General features: G+C 44.1%; 1 protein-coding gene across 50 annotated transcripts in view; it reads right to left on the reverse strand.

Moving 5' to 3' along the window:
• SORBS1 (sorbin and SH3 domain containing 1) overlaps positions 1–23,576 on the reverse strand; it is a 254,213-nt gene that overhangs the window by 83,449 nt on the left and 147,188 nt on the right. For 15 of the 50 annotated variants that reach the window (XM_074382633.1, XM_074382638.1, XM_074382634.1 and 12 more), the window contains 4 exons: positions 19,301–19,445; positions 14,121–14,150; positions 7,141–7,313; positions 5,374–5,437 (listed from right to left, as the gene is read on the reverse strand). In XM_074382633.1, coding sequence (XP_074238734.1) covers positions 5,374–5,437; positions 7,141–7,313; positions 14,121–14,150; positions 19,301–19,445 — 412 coding nt within the window. Of the gene's footprint in view, positions 1–3,078; positions 3,142–3,464; positions 3,540–5,373; positions 5,438–7,140; positions 7,314–14,120; positions 14,151–19,300; positions 19,446–23,110; positions 23,480–23,576 lie in introns of all 50 variants that reach the window. The other 35 variants (XM_074382623.1, XM_074382621.1, XM_074382622.1 and 32 more) reach the window with 5 other exon arrangements.

A 23,576-nucleotide genomic window follows, 5' to 3' on the forward strand; every position in this document is an offset into this window, starting at 1 on the left:
TCCCACAGACGGCAGTCTCCAAAGATTACAAAATTAAAAGTGACTGCTCCTTCTTGGAATTTCCAAAGTTTTCTTTTTTAAAAAAGAACAGTTTTAAACCTCATTGATTGAGACATGATAATTCTATTTATATTCTAAAAGTCTGGCCAGAAGTTTGCTTTTTCACTGTAGCTGGGGGAAAAAAGAAGGTTGCTAAGCCAGCATAAACAAACTTTCACACAGTCCCTTACTATTTAGGAGGATCAGCTTTGAGATATTTAGAAATGTCTTTTTAATACTGTATAAACAACTAGAATTTAGACAGAGAAGGCAGTCCTTAGGCTAGGTTTTGATAGGTTTATTACAAATAATTCTAGTTCCATATTCTGAATTAAAACCAAACAAAAAAACCCAGCAGTAAAAACAACCTTCTTCCCAGGACAGAGACTCTGGAATGAATGACGGCTCAGATTTCTCAGTCCACGCTGTTTCTTAATGCACATTCACATCTATGGGAAGAGACTCCGCTAGGTGCCATCTGTCTTGAATGCCTTTCTTTGAAAGGCTTACATCTTTCCTATGTTAAGAAGGATGTGCAAAGAGTGAGCGCAGAGCCACTTAACGGGAGCACAGGGCTGGAGCAGCACCACGGACAGGGCTGATGAGGCCCTGCTGGAGCTCACAGACAATATGAAAACCACAAATCAAGGATCCAGAAATGCAGAGACTTTCTTGAAACTTAAAAAAAACAACAACACACAACTCAAAACCAAAACCCTGTGATTATTTAACATGATCTAGCGCAAATGTTTCCTTCATTTATAAGACGCCTTGATCTAACGGAGTACATCAGTGATCTATGCCTGGATATGTCACCTAGGCAGGAGTGAGGGCGTGAGATGGAATTTATCCTATTTTTAAAAGCTCTCCAGGGAGGATGACTTTTTAGAAACTGTGTTAAAGTCTAGTCATCTTTGCTATTAAGAATTTTTTTAATCTCCAAACTAATTTTTTCCTTTTTATTCTTTAAGAGTATTTCTCCCTTTTTCGTCTCTGAAAATAAAAAAATAGTAAGGTTTGCTTCTAAATTATATGTGACAAGTTTTCATGATATCCCTTATTGTTTTTGCCTCTATGCAAAATAAATCCAGTTCCCGCATGTGCTGGACTTGATGCATGCCAAAACTCAGGCATGGTCGTCAGCAGGGGTTGCTAGGTGTGGTAGTCGATGACACAGCTCTGGCTGTGTGGCCGTGAAACCCCATCTTTCAGATCAACGGTCAAGCTGACTACAGAAGCTGTGAGTGCTGTCTATGGCTGGCCTAAGACAGTCTTCCAGTCCAATAGGAGCCACTGTTCCTCTGCACAGGACTTCTTCAAGTGGGCCTTCCTTTCCCTGTGTCCATGGGATGTTGTGCCTTCTGCATGTTCTGTGCCTGTTGCCTTGAAGGAAACTCTATCTTATGAGTGGGCTGGGTTCACAAGTCCAAGTAAAGCACAAATTTAAAAAATGCAAATAGTCAAACTTACTCTGAAAAAACTTCTCCCTAACTCAACTTAGTCAGTTGTTACTTCACGAATGCTTTTGTGTAGTAATCAGTACCATGAGACAGAAAGACTAGGCTCTTTACACCAAATAGACTCTTGTTGGCCGTGAGGAATCCTGATCAGGATTAAATTATCAGCTTTTAGTTCTGTAAATCTGGTTTTGTTCAGTAGATCTTTCTTTTCATTCAAAATGGGCCCCAGGCATGAAATGGTTAAAAACCAATTACTAGGGCATATGAAAGACCAAAAATGGACTATGGTATTTTAACTAATACTATACCCAACACATCCCAGTGTGTCATCTCATATATGACTGATCAACTAGAGTTTGGTAAGTAAGTGAATAAATAACTTTAACAACAATGAGAAGGGCTGAGAGGGATGGTCTGCTGAGCTGATTAGAGCAGAAAAGCATCAAGACTGTGGCAGTGGCACTCATCCCCAAGAAATAACTCTGGCTCCACAGTCCAAAGCCTTCACTCATCAGTGTTTTCCAGGTATTATTGAAGATCCATTATGTACCAGCAAGGTTTTCTGTGGCATTCTAGACACATGCTCTCACAACTGCCCCCACACTGGACACAGTATGCTAAAGTGGTCTTGCTGAACTCTACCAGATGGGAACTTCTGAGGACAGGGTACATGTCCAATTCATGGCATTACTTCCAACAACAGTGCCTGGCACACAGCAAGTATTCAATAATACTTGGATGAATGAGGTTCGGAGCACTCAACATCTCACCCTAGAACAGTATTTAATAAAACTTCCTCCTCCATACCACATCTACTCGCCCTCTTCTGGGTCACTCATCCAAAGATCATATAATCCCTGCTATTAGGATAAGTCTCAAGATGTTGCCCATAACTCACATTTTAGAAACTCCCTTGACACTTAGACTTTTTTCCCCAGAAAGAATATTTCTTAGACACAAATGTGGCTATCTTCCCTAGCAGGTCAAATTCCTATCCAGCTCTTTCATAAAATGTTTTCCAGATTCACTAAAACCCTTATTTTCAAGAAATGTCATCTCCCATTTGACTGAGTCTTATACCTGGATACCTGTTAAGGAATTCCCTACCAAAGAGAGATACCCTGAGGGCCCCAGCAATGAGTTAGTTGCAGGAGTGAGAACCAGGTAATTTTCCTGTTGACGGCTGGCAGATCTACCTCCTGCCCACCCACTATGATGACTCAGCTTCCCTGAGTCACTGCTCAATCACCAGCATCAGGTGACCACCTCAGGTACAAAGCCTTGGGTAGTTGGGTACAGGCAGCTTTTTTTCCAGAGCCCCACATGTTCAAAGCATTACAACTAAGCTAACACTGGCCACCCCATTAATCATGTAAACCCTAGGGGAACAGGACTGCAATACCATCTGGATAGACTCCGGTGATACAGTCAGCAAGGAGTGAGACACCACCACAAAACACAAGGTTAAAGGGAAGCAAATGACTGGGAAACAGCCCATAGCTGCCAGGAAAAAACCCAAAGTGAAAAAGAAAGTAGCAGCACCAGTACAAAGAGAGGCACACAATTTCCCTTTAATTACCTTCAGATTTAGGACTAGGAGTAGATGCAGGAAACTGGTAGGTAGGAGTGTAAGGATTGTCCTCTGTAGCAGAGAAAAGCAGTGGATTTTGAAACTATCCACCAGGAAGTAGAGGAACTGACAAATCCCAATGGACTCTGAATGACTGATTACCTATTTTAGTGTTATTAAGGCACACGGGCATCACACTTAAAAATAGATTAATGAATTAGAAAGGACTTGGTTATTTTAACATAGCACATCATGCAAATGAGTGAAATCAAATTTTCACCAGCCAAAAACGTCTATGAAAACAAAATCTAAAAGCCAAATCTTATGCCTACAATGGAACTATAAGAATTAATTTAAAGCTAGGACAACAGAGATGCTGTCTAAGTTTATGGTACCTTCAGAAGTTTGCTGGATTTCAGGAAGTTCAGGGAATTTGTACGTAGGGAAATAAGGGTTTTCTTCAGGAGTGTCTAGGCAGAGGAGCAGGTTTGGGAGAGAGAATAGAGGAAGATACAAATGGAGAGAATAAACGAGTAGGAATCCACATACAACTTAGGCTCCTTGGATTCTGGAACATACTAAGCTTCACCAGTGATATGAAAGAAATTCAGACTGCTTTTAAAAATCCAGTCCTTTTGCCTGAATTACCGAGACACATTGGAAGAGACAACATCATTACTTTTGTTGGACAAAGAATTGCCATGAACAGGCTCCAATGGGCAAGAAACGTTTAACATAAAGCTTCAGGTTTTTACTTTTGATAGGCAAGAAATATTAAGTATGATAATAAATAGTAGGTAATAAACATGCTATCCTAAAATGATTTTTTAAATCAACACGTATGTTGTAGACATTCAGCAAACAATAGATCATTAATTTTTCAAATACCTCTGCCTACCTTTAAGGCAGGTAGTTTCATTTAACACCTAAAATTTAGGTTATGAACTGTAACATGAGAAAACAAAGCTGCCTGTGGGGCAAAATTACATATTTTGCACATTTACATGCATCCATGTCTCTGCAATTAGACTTCCAAAGCGGGGTCTGAAGGTGACAGAGTCACAGATTGCATGAGGAAACAGGCAGTGGCTTCAGGAAGTGATGAGTGGAGCTAACCCCATCTGATCACAGAAATCCAAGCATTTAATTTCACCAGTGTGACCAAGCTCATCCATCCAACCACAGTGGATTTACTCTTGACTTGGAAATGCTAAATGCCTCAGTATCTAGAGCACTTCAATATTTAGAAACAGTTTGAACAGGGGCACACTCAGGTTCATTTTGAACCCAGCAGGAGTTAATTAACAGTGATGTTAGTTGGCATCTGCAGATCAGAGAGATTGGACGTAGGTGGGAACACTGACCAGAACACTTTCTCTTTGCCTTCATGTGTCATCCATGCCAGGCAGCCAGACTGGATTTGGGGAAGGGGAAGGACAGGATGCTTTGGCCATGGGAGGAGTGGTACCCTTCCCACAGTGCAGTTACATCCTGCCTATCAGCTGGCTGGCAGCACAGTCAGCGATGGGAGCCGGTGGGGTCATGTCCTGCCCGAGCACTGGCCTGTGGTTCTCCATGCTGGGTCACCTGCTGATAGCCCAGCCGGCATATGATTTGGAAGCACTGCTCTTTCAGCTTGAGCGGGCTGTGGTGTGTCAGCTCCTGACTGACTCTCAGGGCTCCCTGCCAAGGGCTGGCTCTCAGCTGGGGAAGATTATTGTTCCTATCAATACAGCCTTAGAGGTGCACTATGCATGCTACTTCATAAGGCCAAATATGTTCTCCTTTAGGCCCTGTGGCATCCCCTGAAGGAAAGGAAGCAGAACAAACACAGAAAGGTACATGATTGGCCCAAGGTTATCTGAGTGCTTGGGAGACTGAATCCAGGTGAGAACAGTGTTCTTAATTCCCAGTTCTGTGTGTTCTCAACTCACTCCGCCCACAAGGCAGTCATGGGCTGACACAGGGAGATGTACCTAAAGCTGGAAGCAGGTGGGAGATGGAGCTGCTCACATCCCAGGCAGACAGATGCTGGAGCACTGGGCTCTCAGCCTGCTGCATTCCACATCTGGGAGGGAGGATTGGAGAGCAAACCTCAAATTCCAACTCTGAGGCAGGCACACAAGTGCTTCCTCCCTCCTATGCTCTGAAGGTGCATGGCTGGGCTCAGGCAAACCAGTACCTAATGAGGTCCAACTGCAGGACCCAGTCTTCTGGCATCCTAGCAAAGTGAGTTCAGGCCCACAAAACAGTCAGTGCACTGGCACATCGCACAGCACAGCTTCTACAAATGAAAATCAGTACCTCTGTTTAGTTTGTGGATCTGTTTAAACATAGTCTTGTACCAGTCTTTTGATCGCTCAGTGTTCTGTAGAAAAACAAAGGAAAAGTAAAATAAAATGAATATCTTGATGCATTTTAGACCTCCTATGATTTCAAAATCAAAATGGAGAGTAGTGATATCTGAATTCAAAACTCAGCCACATTTATCTTTTTTAAAAAGGCAAAACTTTTCAGAAAGAGAAAACCAGGGGTCTGAAACCTCAATCTACAGAGTACTATTTGGCCAAAAGGACACAGATTTTGAAAACAGTGGATGAGGATCCACTTGAAATGTATCCATTTTTAAATTTTTAAAATTTTATTTTTAGAGAGAATCTCTCTCCATATATAGACTGTGCCAAACTGAAGGAAAGTCTCCTAGAAATGTAAGAGACAAAGAATATTTGCTTGTCATGCTGTGCCCCCACCCATTCTAGATTATTCAGTAGAAATGTATCCGAGTCACCTTATATAGGGCCAGATTTAGAATGCATACATTAAAACATAGCTCATTATAGCATCTACTGCCAGAGTTTTCACCCTAACCACAATGTTGGAATGGTTGGTTGGTTTTTTTTAAGATAAAAATAAAACAAGAAAGGTGACAGATAGGTGGCTAGAGAAGACATTTTCACTCCCACCTTACAGAAGAGGAAATGAAATACAGAATGACAAAGCAAACTGCCCAAGGTCACAGAGCTGATGAGAAAGTGAGTGGAAGAGCCATCCAACATGATGGTTAGGGGTATAGGTTTGGGAGTCAGACAGACCACTCTGTCACCCACAAGCTGTGCAATCTTGGATGAGTAACAAATCCCTCAGAGTCCCCGTTTCCTCATCTATAAGATGGAAATGATATTAGTATCCACTACTAACTTGAGTGAGTGATGTTTAAATGAGATAATGTACTCAGCAAATGGTAGCTGTGATTTCTCTTAGGAATAACTCTCCTTCTATATTATTACTTAGGACCAGAGAAGAGTTCTTTTGAGGCTCAGCCCACTGTGGTTTCTATCGGCCTCCTCCAAAACCACACATTTGTTAAAAGGAAATCACAGTGGGACATACTGCAGCCAATGGTCTGGTAGACACATGGGAAAGAACGAAAATTCACCCAAATCCAGTTCCAAAAGTTGGGCTTCCCCGGAATTCCTTAGAGCCTGCAGGACTGGCAGGCCTGTGCTGCCAGGGAGAGCGGGGTCAGGGATGCCGTGGGACCCGCTCTGTCCTGGAAGCGTGGCTGGCCGAATACATTCCAAGTTCCCTTAGAGTTCCCTACTCACTATGGATGACAAGTGATCTCCCATCCACGGGGATCTTCTTCCTGAACCTATAAACAGGGACCTTGGGCCTCACACTCTCCCCAAAATTATCTAACCCTAAAGTCAGGAATTTCTCAACACAGTGCAATAATGAAGAAAGACTGCCCATAACATTGTCCCTGGAACACTCACAGACTCAAAGCCTCTGAAAAGTTCTGCAGCAGAGAAATCTCTCTGACTTGATTCCACCCAGCTTTTCCTCATGTTTACTTGACCATGAAATCATTTATTCATAGGACTTATACCATCCAACACCCACTTTGGGAAAAGCAATTGGACACCAAGCCTGGAGAACAGCTCCTGGGGGCTCTGGCACTCATGGGGCTTACAGAGACGATGGTGTGATGGGGTTCGCATGTTTTCGGGGTGTACACTTGTCACAGCTCAAGATGAAGCCTAAGAAGGACTTCTAGTTCAATATGCATACCCGGAGTGGGATGCCCACTTCATCCATGGAAACATCGCTTAGGTCCTGAGCGCTCTTCACCACCCGCCTACTGTCATCCTTTGCTCTTTTTTCAGCAGCCCTGGCAGGTGAGGTGGGTTTTTCCTGGGTTGGTGCTGAGTCCTGCTCTCCCACTCTTCTTTCTGAGACAGTATCTGGAAATGAAAAGCAATTGTTAAGCTGAAGCTCTTTTGGTAGCTGCAAAGTAAAACACTTCTGAACAGGCTAGCTGTGGGGGGAGCGTGTTTGCTAATTCTCAACTGGAATTAGTTCTGCTTAGAGTAGGGGTCAGCAAACTATGGCCCATGGGCTGGCCACCTGTTTTTATAAGTAAAGTTTTACTGTAACACAACCATGCCGATTCCTTTACCTATTATTTATGGATTCCTTTGCATTACTATGGCCGAGCTGAGTAGCTGTGACAGAAACCATATGGCTTGCAAAGTCTAAAATAGTTATCATCTTGTCCTTAAAAAAAAAAAAAAAAAAAAAAACGCTGGCCAACGGTGTGATCAGAGCTTTGCAGAGGTATGCACATTGTGTTCTGGTCAACTGAGTAGTTCTGACTATTCTAGAAATTAAGGAACAGGTAGAACCACAGGAGGGGGCTGAACATTACTTGAAAGCTTTTGATTCCTCTTGAGGAAGTCACTTAACTTTTCTGTGCCTCAGTTTCCTCATCCAAAAACAGGGATAACACTTCTATTGGCAAGCTCACAGCAATGTGGTGAGAGGACTTAACAGGATAACTTATGCCAAAGTGTTCAGGAAGCTGTTCATTGCTAAGTGTACATTACAGATTATTTTTGTTCAAGATTGGAAGTTACAGAGGACTAATAAAGATACCAGATATGATCTGCAGATTGTAAAATTACTTAATAGAATCTGGTTTCCAAGCTATGACATTTATTTACTGGGCAGACATTGTGCTCTGCCTTGTGAACATGAAGGTGAGTATTCCAGAATCCTAGCCTTCAGGGAGCTTACAGTCCAGCAGGCAGAAAAAGCAAGTGAGCCAGCAATGAGAATGCAGGGTGATGAGGGCTGATTCTCAGAAGAGAAGCCACCCAAACTCACAGAAAGTGAAGGGTGCTCCAAACAGAGGGAACAGCTTAAATACTTGAGGGTCTCTGAACTACTGAGCTAATTATGTGCCAGGCATTGCACTAAACTCTTCATATACATTATCTCATTTTATCCTCCCAATGATCTGTGAGGAAGAAACTATTATCACCTCTTTTTTTTTTTTTTTTTAATAGTTAAAGGATCAATACACAGAGAATTTAAAGTATCCTGCCTGGGGCCACACAACCAGCTCATGGCCAAGCTGTGATGTGGCCTAATGTTCACCTGACTCTAGCAGTCCTCTCTGAACCACATCCTGTCTTGCCTCCTCCAAAGACAGTACCAAGGTTTCAAGTCTGGGAGCCTAGCCTAATCCAAATGCAGAAGTTAGAATTGGGTTGGGAAAGGGAGGGGAAAATGGCTGCATCCATTTGAATCATGGTAACCTTGTGAAGACAGCAAGACACTCAAGTAAGAATGCCCTAGAGACCCCTAGAGGAAATATGGAGGGGCCAGGCATTGCACTATACTCTTCATATGTTTATGAAGTGATGGCTGATGCCAGAGAGATGGCAGAGCTCAGTGGTGGACAGAAGCGCTAAAGTTATGCATGGAGGGACACCACAGTTACACCTGCAAGGCAAAAGAATCCCCAAAGGAATGCAAAGTCGTCCGAGGAGATGAACCAGGAAAATACACAAGGTGCCACTGAACCAGGGAAGACAGAACTCCAAGAAGTGGGTGGTTAAGTGTCTCAAAAAAAAAAAAAAAAAAAAAAACCCACAGAATGTGAAGCAGAGGAGGCGGCATTAGATTAGGCAAGAGAGAAGTCACAGGAACACTCCAAGGGAGCAACTTCAGGAGGGCAATGGGGGTGAGTGCCAGATTGCAGGGAAAGGGTTGAAGGTGTGAGCAGGAAGCTGGGGGAGTGAATGGGGAATTCAGCACAGAGGAAGGAATGTGTTAGATGGTAATTAAAGAGGGTCAAAAGATTAGGGGCAAAAAGCTTTAAGACGGCCAGGCCAGGTGCAGTGGCTCATGCCTCTCAACACAACAGGAAGCTGAGGCAGGAGGATCGCTTGAATCTAGAAGTTCAAGACCAGCCTGGCAACATGGCAAGACCCCATGACTACAAAAAATTAAAAAATTAGCCAGGCACATGCCTGTTGTTCCAGCTATTCAGAGGCTGAGTTGGGCGGATCTCCTGAGCCTGGGAGGCTAAAGCTACAGTAAGCCATGATTATGCCACTATATTCCACCCTTGGCGATAAACCGAGACTCAGTCTCAGAAAAAAAAAAAAAAGTTTAAGCCAAGGGAGCCTAAAATCCTATCAATGAGAGTGAGGCCCATGAGGTAAAGGATGAAGGGCATCAAAATGTGCTGTGGCAATTAGTAAGTGCTCAGTTAAAACCTGCTCATTGATTGACTGAGGACAGGTTCTCATCTTTGAGAAAGGATAAGGTACAGACTGTTGGCCGGGGGACAAACCTGGGAGCAAAGAAAGAATGTGAGGACACAGACAAAGTTGTAACAAAGTCAGAGATGCCTGTGAGTGGAGGAGATGCTGGAGAAGCGCGAGAAACAACGACGTCAGCATGCTCAGGTTCTACGACTTTCAGTCTCCTCCGTGGGGCGACTGCCCACACCCAGAGGATTTCTAAGCTTAGTAAGTGCTTCCAAAAGCCTGATCCCTGGCAGCATCACCGTCAATGTCAAAGGATGTTAAGACCAGATTGGCTTTATGGAATGGGTTCTCATGCCCCCGGAAAATTCCAATGGGAGGCCAAGGATTTGGCAGGAAACCTGGAAGAATAGAGGGATTTTGAGTTACCCGTTCTACCCTTAATGTGGCTCTGCCGAGCACTCTCCTCCCACCTGGAAAGGCCTTCTGTTGAGTGTGAACAGAAGGGAAGAGATGAGGCTGACTTCAAGCTCAGTCTCACCTGGGGCTTTAAGATCAGGCTGAGGATCACAGACATGCCATTCTCAGGGTTAGGGCAGGTGGTTCTAACAACAGTCACTTCACTGCAAAATCAGGCTGACAGTCCATGGATTTGTCCTAAAGCTTTCAGAGTCCTTTTGATCTACAAAAACTAGCCATGAATTGTTTTGCTTGAGAAGCTTGTGGTCATATGACTCATCATTGAGTGGATTTCAATATACAGAGATCTCCTGAAGAAAAAGCGTCCCTTTATACAACGAAAACCTAAAGTGACACTTAACTGTACCACGCAGGTGACAGGACCAGGCATTGACACCTGTATTACAATGAAGGTTTGCTGTTTTCTCGGTAGGAAAAAACTGATCCTTCACATAACACCCTGGGAGCATTTCCTTCTAGCCCTTTTTTTTTTTTTTTTTTTTTTTTTTTTTTCCTAATTACACAGGGTCTCGTTCTCTCACCCAGGCTGGAGTACCGTGCCATGATCATGGCTCACTGCAGCCTCAACCTCCCTAAACTCAGGTGATCCTCCCAAGTGGCTGGGACTACAGGTGTGTGTAACCACACCTGGCTAGTTTTTTTTGTATTTTTTGTGGAGACTGGGGTGTTGCCATATTGCCCAGGCTGGTCTCAAACTCCTGAGCTCAATGAATCTGCCCACCTCTGCCTCCCAACTGCCCACCTCTGCCTCCCAAAATGATAGGATTACAGGTGTGAGTCACTGCACCTGGCCTCAGTTAATTTTTTGTATTTTTTTAATAGAGCCGAGGTTTCACCATGTTGCCCAGGCTGGTCTTAAACTCCAGAGCTCAAGCAATGCCTGCCTTGGCCTCCCAAAATGTTGGGGTTATAGGTGTGAGCCACTGCAAATCTAGCCTCCTAGTTTTATACTGTGCCTTAAAAAGAAAGGTTCTGAGCCACTAAATAAATGACAATACTGACAACCTCAGATAGGGCCTCTGTTTGCAGGAGGTGGGATAGCCTCCCTTCTCTTCACATGGAGAGCTGGTGACTGAGGATTACAGCAATGCTTACACTTCTCTGCAGAAGAACGATGGCCCCTCTATACCTATGCCAGCCACGCTCTCCCAGGCCTTATCTTATTATCCCATCTGTCTCCCCAAGGGGACCAAGAGGTACCTGAGAACACCATGTAGGCTTCATTCCCAGATGACTCTCCCTGAACATCAAACCCCATGGAGGCTCAACAAAAATCTGCTACAGAGAGGGAGTCTGGCAGCCCTGGAGTCCCGTCCCCATAGGTGATGGATATGCTTACTTGCTGTAAGAGACTGGAGAGTGCCAACCCAGCCAGCCCTCTCCCTTTCGGGAGCTCCTGAACAAAACGGTAGTACTTCTTTTAAAGCATAAACTAATATTTAGTGAGCACCTACTTTAGGCCCCACTCTATCAAACATCATCAGTCGATCTGTCCCAAAACTCAGGGAAAGCAATAGCATTAGGCTATTTTAGAGCCAAGGAATGAACCTGAGCTGCCAGCACAGTGGCGCCATCCTCACTTTTTCTTTTGTCTTTTTTTTTTTTTTTTTTTAACAGATGTGTACCACCATGCCCAATTAATTTTTGTATTTTTAGTAGAGAAGGGGTTTCACCATGTTGGTCAGGATGGTCTCCATCCCCTGACTTTGTGATCCACCCACCTCAGCCTCCCAAAGTGCTCGGATTACAGGCATGAGCCACCCCACAGTCACATTTTTACTTCTCAATGCACAAAACATCCTCCCCCTTCCTGTCACAGTAACACCTCCTCCAGGCTGGGGCAAGGATTACCACCCTTGTCTCCCATATGAAGAAACTGGCTTAGAGAGAAGTCACTCCCACAGAAATAGCTCCAAGAAGAAGGAGCTAGGACCAAGCTCTACATTTCCTAATGTGTGGCTGGAGGCCTTTTTCATCTTGTCTACCCTTCTTTCAAATTCCCACCAACAGGAAGGAGCCCACAGGAGCCACCTTTTTTTTTTCAGAGCCACCACTCTTAGCAACCTGAGCTGGGGCCAGGGAATGAAGCGGGCTGAAGAGTGGCAGCTGGAGGAGGGGCAGCCAAGGGCACCTTGAGCTCAACCACAGCCTGTCTTGGTCTCACAGCCAAGTCCTGATAAGGCTGAGAGGGTGTGAGAACCCCATGTCCTCCCCACCCAGGCTCACCACCAATCACAGAACAGCAGTGGCAAGAAGTTGCACAGAAATCATGTAGCAGCTATTCAGAAAACAGTGGCTTCTGTTTTCCACCAATCAGATTCTTAACCCTGAAGTTCATGAGTGTGTGCAATTCCACAGAAATCATGTCCACATGTTTACACATGTATGGCTTTTTTTGTTTTGTTTTGAGAATCAATCTATTGCCTTCAATAGTTTCTCTAAGGAGTCCATGACCAAAGAAAAGTTACACACTTTTGCACCACACAGTTACCACCACACTATTCGCTGCTCAAGGTCAGCACCGTTCTCTGATGTAACGTCAGATCCCAGCTCAGTGCAGGATACAAAGGAGGCCCTGAATACAATGATAAGTGAACCCACAGAACGCTGCCTGGTAAATGGAATTCACATCTATTAAGCCACACATCTATTCATCAGCAGCTCAGTGCTGAGCTGTTAATGAGCAGAATCTCATTTGATCATCATACAACCTGGGAGTCACGACTGCTTTCCTCATTTTACAGTAAGAAAACTGAAGCCCAGAGACATTATATAACCTGCCTAAGGCAGCACCAGACCCAGGATTCAAAGCAGAATGGTTACAGGAAGCCACAGGAAATAGCTACACATTTCCCTTCCTGGGTTCGCTCCCCACTCTGACATGGTCCCAATCCTACACACTTTATCAGGGGGTGAGCTAATTCTATTTGTATATGTCTGATTATATTTGCAGTCACTCCCACCATTGTTGACTCTTGCCACCGCCACACTCAAGTGTGGTCAGCACAGGGCAGCATCAACATCACCAGGGAGCTAGGCAGAAATGCACATTCTCTTGGCCAGGCACGGTAGCTGGTACCTATAATCCTGGAACTTAAGAGGCTGAGAGGGGAAGACTGCTTGAGGTCGGGATTTGAGATCAGCCTTGGCAACACAGTGAGACTCCATCTCTACAAAAAAAAAAAAAAAACCTTAAAAAACTAGCTGGGCATGGTGGCGCATACCTGTAGTCCCAGCTACTGGGGAGGCTGAGTTGGAGGATCACATGAGCCCAGGAGTTCCAGGCTGCAGTAAGCTATGATTGTGCCACCGTACTCCAGCCTGGAGTAAACAGAGCAAGACTCTGTTTCAAAAAAAAAAGAAAAAAGAAAAGAAAAGAAAAAGAAATGTAAATTCTTACCCATAACCATTAAATCCAAATCTCTAGGGGCACAGCCCAGGAACCTGACTTTTGACAAACTCTCCAGAAATTTCTGATGCCAACTCAAGTTCAAGAAGCAGATTTATTACACTGACTTCTGGGCACTGCTGGTCTGAAGGTTCTCACCTGGACCCACCACCTCAGGGTCATCTACCAGCATTTGGGCTTGCCACCCAAAAAGGAGAGAACTTACCCACATCTCTCAACCCCTGACTCCTCACATCCCAGATGGAAGACAGAAGCAGCAGAAAGATGACCTCTTCAGAGAGGCCTGCCATGAACACTCATCTAAAGTAGGACTCCTGGTTCTTTTCACCTAGAACATGCTGTTCTTACCCATCAAGGCTCTTATTACAGTTCCATGGGACATGTTTACTAGTGTGGTTCACTGGTCTGGTCTGTCCACCAGCCTACAAGCTCCAGGGAGGCAGGAACTATGCTTATTTTCATCATCTTGGTAGTCAACAACAAAGACTCCCCCAAAACACATCAGAGGCTCTCCGAAGATTTTGCTGATTGAACATCGGGTGCTGACCGGAAGACAGTTTCAACAGGAACAGGGGTTAACATGTAAATAAATATTTCTCACCTACCTGAAAGGCTACTGAGTCGTTTTTGCTGTTCTGTGATTTAAAAAAAAAACAAAAAAAAAAAAACATGGTTTAAGTGAGATTTATACAGTACATAGCAAGACCAAGAAGCCCTGTCATAACTAGTTATGATCTCAATCCTGCATCCTCTCACTGTCCTCTGGACTTAGATACTACAATGTGCATGAAGCCATCTGACTGCAGGCTACCTGCATCATTAGCATGCATCAGCCACTGCATCATTAGCGTGGCTCCCACTACACCAGTGTGGTATCTCCCAGCCCGCCCCACTCCCAGATCTGCACCAGGATTCAGGGGACTGCCACAATTTTCTAGCTGTTTACATCTTATCTCAAGATGATTCCATCACAGAAGGGAATCCACCCAACCTTCCAGCTTCAAGTGAGCAAGACCTTATATGACCCCAGTCTTGGTACCTTTTGAGGGAAATGTAATTATAATCATAACCATGTCAGTGACCATCTCTTGAGAGCTTGCTGAATGCCAAAAGTTGTTTTAACGCTTTTACAAATAACACTTGTAAACTTTGCAACAACTCTAGCAGTTAGTTGGCTACAATTATTCTTTCCCATTGTACAGAAGAGAAAACTAAGGCCTAGCCTTAGCCACTGTAGTAATCTGGCTTGTCCAGAGTACAAGAGAAGTCTTTTAAAAAATCAGCAATGGTTGAGAGACTTCAGAGAAGGGGTACAAATCACCCAAGATAACTCTGAAAATCAGCTGGATCTAGAACCTGGATTCCTGACTCCTAGTCCAGAGTTCATTCCAATTCTAGTCATCAAGAACCTGCTGGTCCTGTGCACTGAAGGGCTACTGGTTTCTCACCATCCTGGGCACTCACATGGAAGGGAAGCCACTATGTCCTTTGCAGAGTCCTATGTGTACGTGCTATGAGATGAGAGCACAAAAATGACCTTTACCTTCCACAGCTGCTAAATATAAAGCAGTCACATAGATAAAAATAGAAAGTTTGCCAACCCCTGGGTACTGTCTTCATTCCCCTTGGCTGCGTCCCCACCTTCCTGCTACAATCAGTATGAACCCGAAGTAAACAGCGATCAGCCCAGGAGCTCACGGCCTGGGAAGCGGTGGCTGGCCACTTCTGCCACGTGGATGAGGTTCGTGCTGGCTAAACATGCAGAAGCCCAGTGCAGCTCGGCCTCAGCTCTGCCAGGAACTTCCAGATGACAATGGCCAATCACTAAACCTCCCAGCCTCCATTTCCTTGTCCATTATGTCAAAGTGTCCTGTGGTACTAAGGAGACCTATGGTTTCCACACACTATTTTGAAGGCTGCTGAGCTTCAGCCAGCAGAAGTGAACGTATTCCATTTAAAAGACCACGTTGTCAACATGGCAAAACCCCATTTCTACTAAAAATTACAAAAATCAGCCGGGCATGGTGGCACATGCCTATAATCCCAGATACTCCAGAGGCTGAGACACAAGAATTACTTGAATCTGGGAGGCAGAGAGTGCAGTGAGCCAAGATCATGCCACTAATCTCCAGCCTGGGAAATGGGGAAAGACCCTATCTCAAAATAAATAAATAAATAAGACTACTTTGGCCAGGCACGGTGGCTCATGCCTGTAATCCCAGCACTTTGGGAGGCCAAGGCAGGCAGATCCCTTGAGCCCAGGGGTTCAGGACCAGCCTGGGCAACATGGTGAAACCTCGTCTCTTCAAAAAATATTTGAAAATTAGCTAGGTGTGGTGGCATGCATCTGTGGTCCCAGGTACTCTAGAGGCTGAGTAAGAGAATCACCTGAGCCTGGGAGGTCGAGGATGCAGTGAGCCATGATTGCACCACTGCACTCTAGCCTTGACAACAGAGTACTGCACTCTAGCCTTGACAACAGAGTAAGACCTGCCTAAAAAAAAAAAAAAAAAAAAAAAAAAGATGCAGTTGTCTCCAGTTCTGAGGTGTGAAATGGCCTTTCTTTCCTAGGATGACATGCAACACAGATAACAGCAGCCACTTTTAGTGCTGTTATTTTAAAGCATTAGAATGAAACTAGACTGTTTCATGTGTCCGTAAGGTAAGTCTGGGAACCTCTGAGCTCTAGTTCTCAATGTGGTCTAAGCTCACTGAAAATGCAGAATCTCGGGCCGGGTGCAGTGGCTCATGCCTGTAATCTCAACACTTTGGGAGGCCAAGGCAGGCAGATCACAAGGGCAAGAGATCGAGGCAATCCTGGCCAACATGGTGAAACCCCGTCTCTATTAAAAATATAAAAATTAGCTAGGCATGTTAGCAGATACCTGTAGTCCCAGCTACTCAGGAGACTGAGGCAGGAGAATTGCTTGAACCCGGGAGGGAGAAGTGCAGTGAGCTGAGATGGCACCACTGCACACTCCAGTCTAGCGACAGAGCGAGACTCGGTCTCAAAAAAAAAAAAAAAAGAGAAGAAAAGAAAAGAAAATGTAGAATCTCGTCTCTTCCACCCCAAACCTTGTGAGGCTGAATGTGCAGGTTAACCAGACTCTCAGGATCCTAGGCACATAGACTGAGAAGCCCTAAGCAAGGGGACTCACACACCTCTTTTAATCCTGAGAGTTTTCCGATTCAAAGCCTCCCTCCCAGACTGATGGTAAGTGACTCACCTTCAAACCCATGTGGTGTGAAAACTCAGGAAAGAGGGAGAAAGGGCTGTGTTGTTCACAACTATCAGTGCCAGCCCAGAGGCTGAGTGCCCCTCAGTGCCTTTCTAGTAGGAGGAAGCTGGCTTGGAGAGACAGGATTATTGCCACACTATGCCCTGGGACAGTCTTAAAAAAAAAAAAAAAAGGGCAGTGGGTAGGCACTTCTTTAGTATGACTAAACTGGAATTCCAGAAGTGGAGTAAAGTTATTCCCTCAGGAAACTTTGCAATAGTTAAGAAATTATTTTTAAGGGTACTGTTTATGAAGCAAAGCAGAGCTGCCTGGTTAGGCAAATTCCAAAGCAATGCCAAAAACACTTGACCTAAACTCCATTTATGATTAGTAACACAGGGCTGGGCCAGCGAAGCTCTTCTATTCTTCTTGACTCTTCCTGTCCTACCTGCTTAGTGAACATATGGTTTTGCTCTTTATGGAAAGCTATGATTTAATTCCAAAAAATTAATGCCATTTCTTGTATCCTTTTCTGAAGGATGTGTGACTCAGGCTGCACAATTCTGATTTTTAAACCCAAGGGCAGGACTTGGACAAAAGAGAAAGACATTTGGGTAAATAAGAGGAATCAATCTATTCAAGAAAAAACAAAAAGGAACTACAGGCATTTCTGTGCCCAAAGATGTCTCACAAGGTGTCATCAGAGGGACTTGGCAGAAGCAGCTGACATTACACTTGGCATTTCCCAAAAACCAAGTTGCCTTGGAAATAAATCTCATTTCTAAAGAAACTGTCTGTCCTTCTGGGAACTAACTTGCTTCTGTTTGACTGAATTTTAAAAACTATATATGAGTCATAAGGAAGTTCAGAGAAACAAAATTTTACTTTGTCCTGTATTACAGACACTTTCTGGGCAAGGAGAGCCACTGCCAGTAAGGCACATGGCACCAGAGGAGGCGAATGGGCTCCTTCATGGTTCATTGTGGGAGCTGGGGCCCTTCTGTTCTTTCGAAGAACACAGATTCATGGGTGAAAATTAATACAGGAGCTACACATAGTGAAAAAAATAATGAAACTACTAAAACAACCTTAAGATTTTAGTGGAAAACTCCAAAGTGAAAGAAAATGTTTTATTCATCTGCTTTTCAAGTTAGAAGGAGAAAACAGAAAAACTCTATTTAGTATGAAAAACAATTAAAAATAGACTCCAGTCCTATTCTCATTCAAATTAATGCAGAGAGGAAGGGGGAGGGGAGGGGAGTGGAGGAAAACTATGAAGCAGGAGAGCACAGAGTCATCAAGAAAAGGATGATGTGAGCTCTGAACAAAATAATTAAACCTCCACTGTTACTGAAAATTCGGACGAATGAGCCCTTTCTACAAGCAGAAACAGCTTGAAAACCTTACATTTCACGCTACAAAGGACTTTTGTAAAGAGAAAGTGTATTTCTCTATGGAATTCCGAAAAGGAAAACTTGGGATTTTGAATCACCATCTGGAATTTTAAAGCAGAAGGGTCAACATATACAATGGCTACCCCAAAGCACTTCTGTTTCACCCCACCTCAAGGCTTCTCTGCTTTTCTTGTCTTTTTCTTTTTCTTTTTTTTTTCTTTTGAGACAGAGTTTCGCTCTTGTTGCCCAAGCTGGAGTGCAACGGCGTGATCTCTGTTCACTGCAACCTCCATCTCCCATCAAGCAATTCTCCTGCCTCAGCCTCCCGAGCAGCTGCAATTACAGGCATGCACCACCACACCCGGCTAATTTTTAGCAGAGACAGGGTTTCTCCATGTTGGTCAGGCTGGTCTTAAACTCCCAACCTCAGGTGATATGCCCACCTTGGCCTCCCGAAGTGCTGGGATTACAGGTGTGAGCTACCATGCCCAGCCTCTGCTTTTCAGAGAAGTAGGAAAACCAACCAGAAGCAGTCAGAGACATTACAGAAAACAAACACAAAAACCCTAAGCAGAGCTGCCTAGAACCACATAGTACAAATGGCTGGCAAGAATGAAGGCCAATGAGTCGTCAAGAATAATTCAATAGTCTCTGTTTTCAAGGTTACAAAAACATGTTTTATATTCTAGAAAATGGTCTACACGATATGTTTTCTTTTTTAAAATTTGGTACTCTAAATTCTGCTCTCTAGAAATTTCATTATGTCAAAAAACTAAATCATTTCAGATACTATTTAAAAGAGGTTTATTGTACCTAGATTTTTGAAGCTAAACCTCTAATTACAATCAAGAGACACAAACTGTTTCCTTTCTTCTTCTTTTTATTTTTTTATTTTTGGATGGTATGATTTGCAGAAGACAATCATGAACACCCAAGGAGTAGAACTAACCCAGCTTACTTATTCAGACAGCTGACATCACCTCAAATCAGGGGCCTCTGTCTGCCGGAGTTTATTTTATGGCCCACAAGAGTGAGTAAACTGGGGCAAATGGCCTTGGGAAACAATGGGATTTGTGAATATGTATGTGAAATAACAGAATTTTCGACCCAAATACCATGGAATAGCTACGCCGGTTCCAGTGGGCTTGGGAGTGGGGCACGAGACTCTCTTACCTCGATTGTGTTGTAAGAGCACAATAGTAGGATTGACAATTGTTGTGGAGGGATAGGCGGACGAAGGCTTGCTAACTGGTGGAAAGGCTTGGGAATCAGTTCCAACAAGGGAAGAAGAAACTTCATTTAGTAGAGGACTGGAATCCTGAAACAAACAAACAATGTAACTAACTGTAAATATAAAAAGCTAGCTTTAATGTTTTTTAAAAAGAAGAAATGTAAAGCTTTACGATCATCTTAATTATAAAAAGAAATGCAATCCATGAGACACGTCATATCATTAATTCCAGTTAGAATTTTAAGCTGGAATGGTTATTCTCTGTGCTGGTGTTAGTATAGGGCAGAGGAGAGGGAAGGTCAATGTTACTGCAAGTCTCAGCAACATCATTCATTATGTCCACCTGCTAACAGTTGTGGGTCAATCCGGTTACTGAAAAACCAAATTCAAATCAAAGTAGAATAACATGCAAAACCCATGCAATTCCAAATGCGATCCAAGAACGAGAGCTGGCTTAATTGGAAAAAATCAGGGAAGTTTAGTACACTGTACAGAGAAATGTAAGACAACGTGAGGACAAGAAGACATTAATGTAAGAACAGGAAGGAGTTGAGCAACCGTTTTTTTCAGAAAGCTACTCTTAGCATCAGCTTCACTGAGCAATTTTCCTGGTGCTTGCTTCTGAGATTTGGATATTATCCTATCCTACTGTGACATTTTTTTACTCTAATATTAAAGTGACAAGATCTCTAAAGACTTGTGAGAATCCTGACCTTAAAAACTGAAGCGTCTGCCAGAAATGCCAATAAAATCATTAATACTAACATTATAATCTGCATATTGGGGATAATGCCAGTCTTTTAAAACAAAGTAACACCCCAAAAGGTAGTAAGGATATTTAGACAGTTTCCTCCATGATGTCTATACATTTCCATTTTTTTGAGTTTATAAACACTAGATTGAGGATGCTCTTCCTAAAAAGCTTTAAGAACAAGATTTTGATAGTTGCTCTTGAAGCAATAATTATCTTGAAGCAATAACCAGAGATCAACTCCTGTGAAAACACCCACAGGATGAGGGCCACCCCCTCACTCATACCTAGCCCAACACCCTGCAGATAGCAGGTGCTCAGTAAATGCCACATGAATGACAGGCGGCATCTTCCAGCATTGGTGTGTCTGAGCAAATGTTTGTAGCAAGAAAACAAATGCTTATCAAAAGAGGATGTGGGCATCAGCACCCAGGACAGCTCCCAACACACAGTAGGAGTGTCACAGCACTGCCTAGCGCAGTATATCTCTTCTGAAAGTCCGCTAAACAGCTGCCACTATTTAGTTATGAGGGGCAACTCAATTTCATGAATAAAACCTTTTCTCAAGACTTGAGAAGCACAGTATGATTTTATACAAAAGTGCCTCAACTCAATTCCTCTATTTAGAAAGTGAAAAATAATTACACTTTTCCTAATTTATCTCCAAAGTGATATAATGATGATAAATGACATATCATTAAAAACTCTCTGAATGCATCCAAGAAACACAAAATATCAGGCATACAGCTCTTTAAAGTATAAATGTCTAATGTGATGTTTGGGTGGATCACATGAACATTAAGCATTTTACAAATTTTACTTTGTGTCTTATTTCTGGAACATCACAAAAACTATTGACTAAAAGTGCTCAAACCAATTAACACAACTTTTATTCTTCCTTCTTTCTCTCAAATAGCTACAGATGGAGCAGGCGTCAGCTCACAACTCAGATACCATTCACAGAGCAGGAGGAGGAATCCAAGTCGTTTCCTTTTTAACCTCTGCTACCCAGGGCCAAACCAGAAACTATCAGGCCAACAGAGGTCCTTCTGGGAGGTCTACACCAGGCTGATTAGTCAGGTTTGAGAAATCGAGGACACTGTCCCAACTAATCTGTCCTAGTACATCTAAAACAAACTTGATATGAAAACCTAGGTCTGCACAAATGATAAATTATAGGATGCACAATAAAACTGCTCAAAATGGTCTGGAGGACACTAAACGTAAGACTCACTTTACCCACTGCTCCAGGCAAACATAATCTGTGTCAAAAGGAAGATGCCTCAACTCCCCAAAACAAGAATGGCTTCTAAATTCTAAGTTCAGCTGAAGGTAGAGAGGAATAGAACAGGGAATAATCTAGCATTTTTATCCAATGGAGCTGAGCTGCAAAACTCAAAACTAGAAGATATCCAAGCCTACAGGTCATGCCGGGCCTGGTCCTGACCTAACTATATTGCACAGCTCTAGAGATTTCAGAAGAGGGCCCAGCTCAGGACATAACAGTTCCCAGCTTTGATGTGCTTGATGCTTCATTATGATTTATCTAACAAGCCAAATAAAAAGTTTCCTTCCTGCTTTCTGCATGACTGGCTTTGACTTAACAAGCCATTTGGAACAGTTTTGCAGGCATACCTCTTTACACAAAGGTATGTCAGTAAACGCTTAGTTCCATCAGCCAATTGAATGACCCACTAGATGACTGTGTCTCAAAATGTAGTGTGTGGACCCCAGCATCTGAAACCCCTGAGCACTTCTTACCAAGTGAGATTCCCAGGTTTTTCTCCAGACCCCTCAATCAGAAATTCTAGGAGTACAACCTGGGCGAGACCATTTAAACAAGCCTCCCTGACCCTCAGATGAGCCCAAGTACACAAAGCTTGAGAAGTGACCTCCTACCCCAAAAAACCCTTTGAGAACAAGGCCCTGACTCATGGTTGTACCCATGGTACTGAGCAGAACGCCTAGACCATGGCAGAAACTCAATGATGAATTGCTAACTAACCAGTTACTTGCTTTTGAGTGACTCTGGCCCTCGTTTGCCAGGGCAAGTCCTCAGCAACATGGCTAACATTCACTAGCCACCTTCTCTATGTCAACCCCTGTAACGGGAACTTTTACTACTCGATCCCACTGAACCCCACAGCCCTATGAGGAGATTCATGTATCCCCATGTTACAAGTTGTACTGAAGTTATCAGATTCTCTCAATTCCCAAGGCTCCTAAAGAAAAAGGAGACCCAAGCACTTTGACAGCTTTTTCTCTAAAGCTCTTGTGCTTTCCCACCTGTGATGGGAACTTATTCCCCCATCCCCCAGGATGGGACCGGAGGCATTGGGCCCTTTGACTTCCCATGACCACTGATGACCCGTTTTGCCACAAAATCTCCTGGGCCCTCCTCCTCAGGGGCTCTAGCAACTGCCTGCCTTTTGAGGTAAAAGTCCTAACATTTGTACAGGGCTTTCAGACCCACTTGTTCACTTAAACTCAACTCTCTCATTTAAAAAAAAAAAAAAAAAATCCTAGTATCTGTCACTTCTGTATACTACAGAGAGTTTATTTACTCACTAGGTCAGCAAAGAGTGAGTCTTTTCCTCCCCAGATCTCCCCACTTCCTGGCAACTAGCGCCCACCACACCTGCCGTTGCTTTTCCCTAATTCTTCAGCTTGCCTCGATTTGCCACGTGACCACCCGCCTGGCCTGTGAAGAGCATGGCTAGTCAACGTCAAGGCCACAGGTAACGTCTTCTGAGGGAGAAAGACGTGTATTCCCAACAGGACAGAGCAGACGAGGCACTGCAGAGATGGGGAACGGCCCCAGGGAAGACACACAGGTAGCATGCACGTGAGTGACAGGGGACACGGCTCCAGTCAGTCATCACGCAGGCACAGTGGCAGTCAGAGCTTTCCTCAGAACTCAGCGCTTCAGTGAGAGAGGGGATGTGACTGCTGGGAGGAGACATTCAGGAAAGCTGTGGGGAAGGGAGTCCAGCAAGCTTACGGTACTCGAAACAGCTCCCGTGAGGTCAGGCTCCGAGACTCTGTGGAGGTCCTCCGGGGCGGGAGGGACCAGCGGAGGTGGTGGTGAGAAGGATGGTGGCGTCTGGCTAATGGGGGCAAAGGAGCCAGTGGTGCGGGCTGGCTGGCTGTGGTGGGGCCACCTCTGCAGATGAGGGGGAATGAAATCATCTAGAGTCGGGAAGGTCAGAGGTGAGGCTGCAGAGGCGGTCGCTGGGATTGTGGGGACGCGGCCAAGAGGCCCCAGAGGTGCTGGCGATCTGGCCGTGCCTTCTTGCCCTCTGTCAGTGTTAACCAGGTAGAGAGGGACAACTATTACCTCCGGCTGGGCTGCACTGGAGGAAGTGGCATCCTGTGGAAATAAGGGGGTCGTTATGGAAAGGGGAAGGACATGAGGAAGGAACTCCAGATTTAAACAGTTGAGAGTGGGCATGCAGTGAGGTACTCTG

This window comes from Saimiri boliviensis, chromosome 12 (assembly GCF_048565385.1).
Source record: "Saimiri boliviensis isolate mSaiBol1 chromosome 12, mSaiBol1.pri, whole genome shotgun sequence".
NCBI classification, from domain to species: Eukaryota; Metazoa; Chordata; class Mammalia; order Primates; family Cebidae; genus Saimiri; species Saimiri boliviensis.